The sequence below is a fragment of the Trichechus manatus genome, unplaced genomic scaffold, assembly GCF_000243295.1.
Source record: "Trichechus manatus latirostris isolate Lorelei unplaced genomic scaffold, TriManLat1.0 scaffold00118, whole genome shotgun sequence".
Lineage (NCBI taxonomy): Eukaryota > Metazoa > Chordata > Mammalia > Sirenia > Trichechidae > Trichechus > Trichechus manatus.
The window spans coordinates 7767237-7768066 of NW_004444054.1; the positions used below are offsets into that span (position 1 = coordinate 7767237).

The 830-nt window shown below is 32.4% G+C and overlaps 1 protein-coding gene across 1 annotated transcript in view; it reads left to right on the plus strand.

Annotated features, from left to right (window-relative positions):
• The window catches only part of ERCC5 (ERCC excision repair 5, endonuclease), a 47324-nt gene that overhangs the window by 6025 nt on the left and 40469 nt on the right, over positions 1–830 (plus strand). Inside the window, exon 2 of the mRNA XM_023738548.1 lies at positions 537–712. Within this exon, the coding sequence (XP_023594316.1) occupies positions 537–712 (176 nt within the window). The remainder of the gene's footprint in view (positions 1–536; positions 713–830) is intronic.

An 830-nucleotide genomic window follows, 5' to 3' on the forward strand; every position in this document is an offset into this window, starting at 1 on the left:
ACAAGAAAAGTCCAAGAAGAAAACATAGACTACCTATAATGTCAATTTATCTGAGCTTTTGGGAAGCATTTAAATCATTTCCCATTTTTCATTATTGTAAACAAGCATCCTTATAAATAACTCTTATTGTAAATCTATGGCCGTTTCCTTAGGATAAATGTCCGGAAGTGGAATTCTTAGGTTAATTAGAATGCAGGTTTTTAAGGTTTTTTCTAGAAAGGTTGTGCTAATTTACTAAATTTTTTTTAGAGATCACTAGTTTTCTTATAGAAACAATTCTTTGCAAATGGCTTTTTAAAGGCTGCATCTGTCATTGTAAGATTTTAAAATTCAGTATGTGGATAGTAGTAATAAGGGCACAAATAAAGTTAACTGATTTTAGGTAAATTCCATCAAGGCCAGACATTTTCGGATTTTATTTAAATAGCCATGGGTGTTTAGTGTTCAACATTTGGATGTTATCAGTAGTTAGGAATTTGAAATTGTGAGAATGGGGGAAGAAATCCCAAAATATTTTTCATTAACAGTTCATCCAGATATTAGCATTTGGTTAAACCAAGCACTTAAAGGAGTCCGAGATCGCCATGGAGGCTCTGTAGAAAACGCTCATCTTCTCACTTTGTTTCATCGGCTCTGCAAACTCTTATTTTTTCGAATTCGTCCTATTTTTGTTTTTGATGGGGATGCTCCGCTACTGAAGAAGCAGACTTTGGTAAGTGTCATCTAATTATCTTTTTCTTTCTTTTTTTTTAATTACAGTACTTTAGATGAAGGTTTACAGAACAAACTAGCTTCTCATTAAACAGTTAGTACACATATTGTTTTATGAC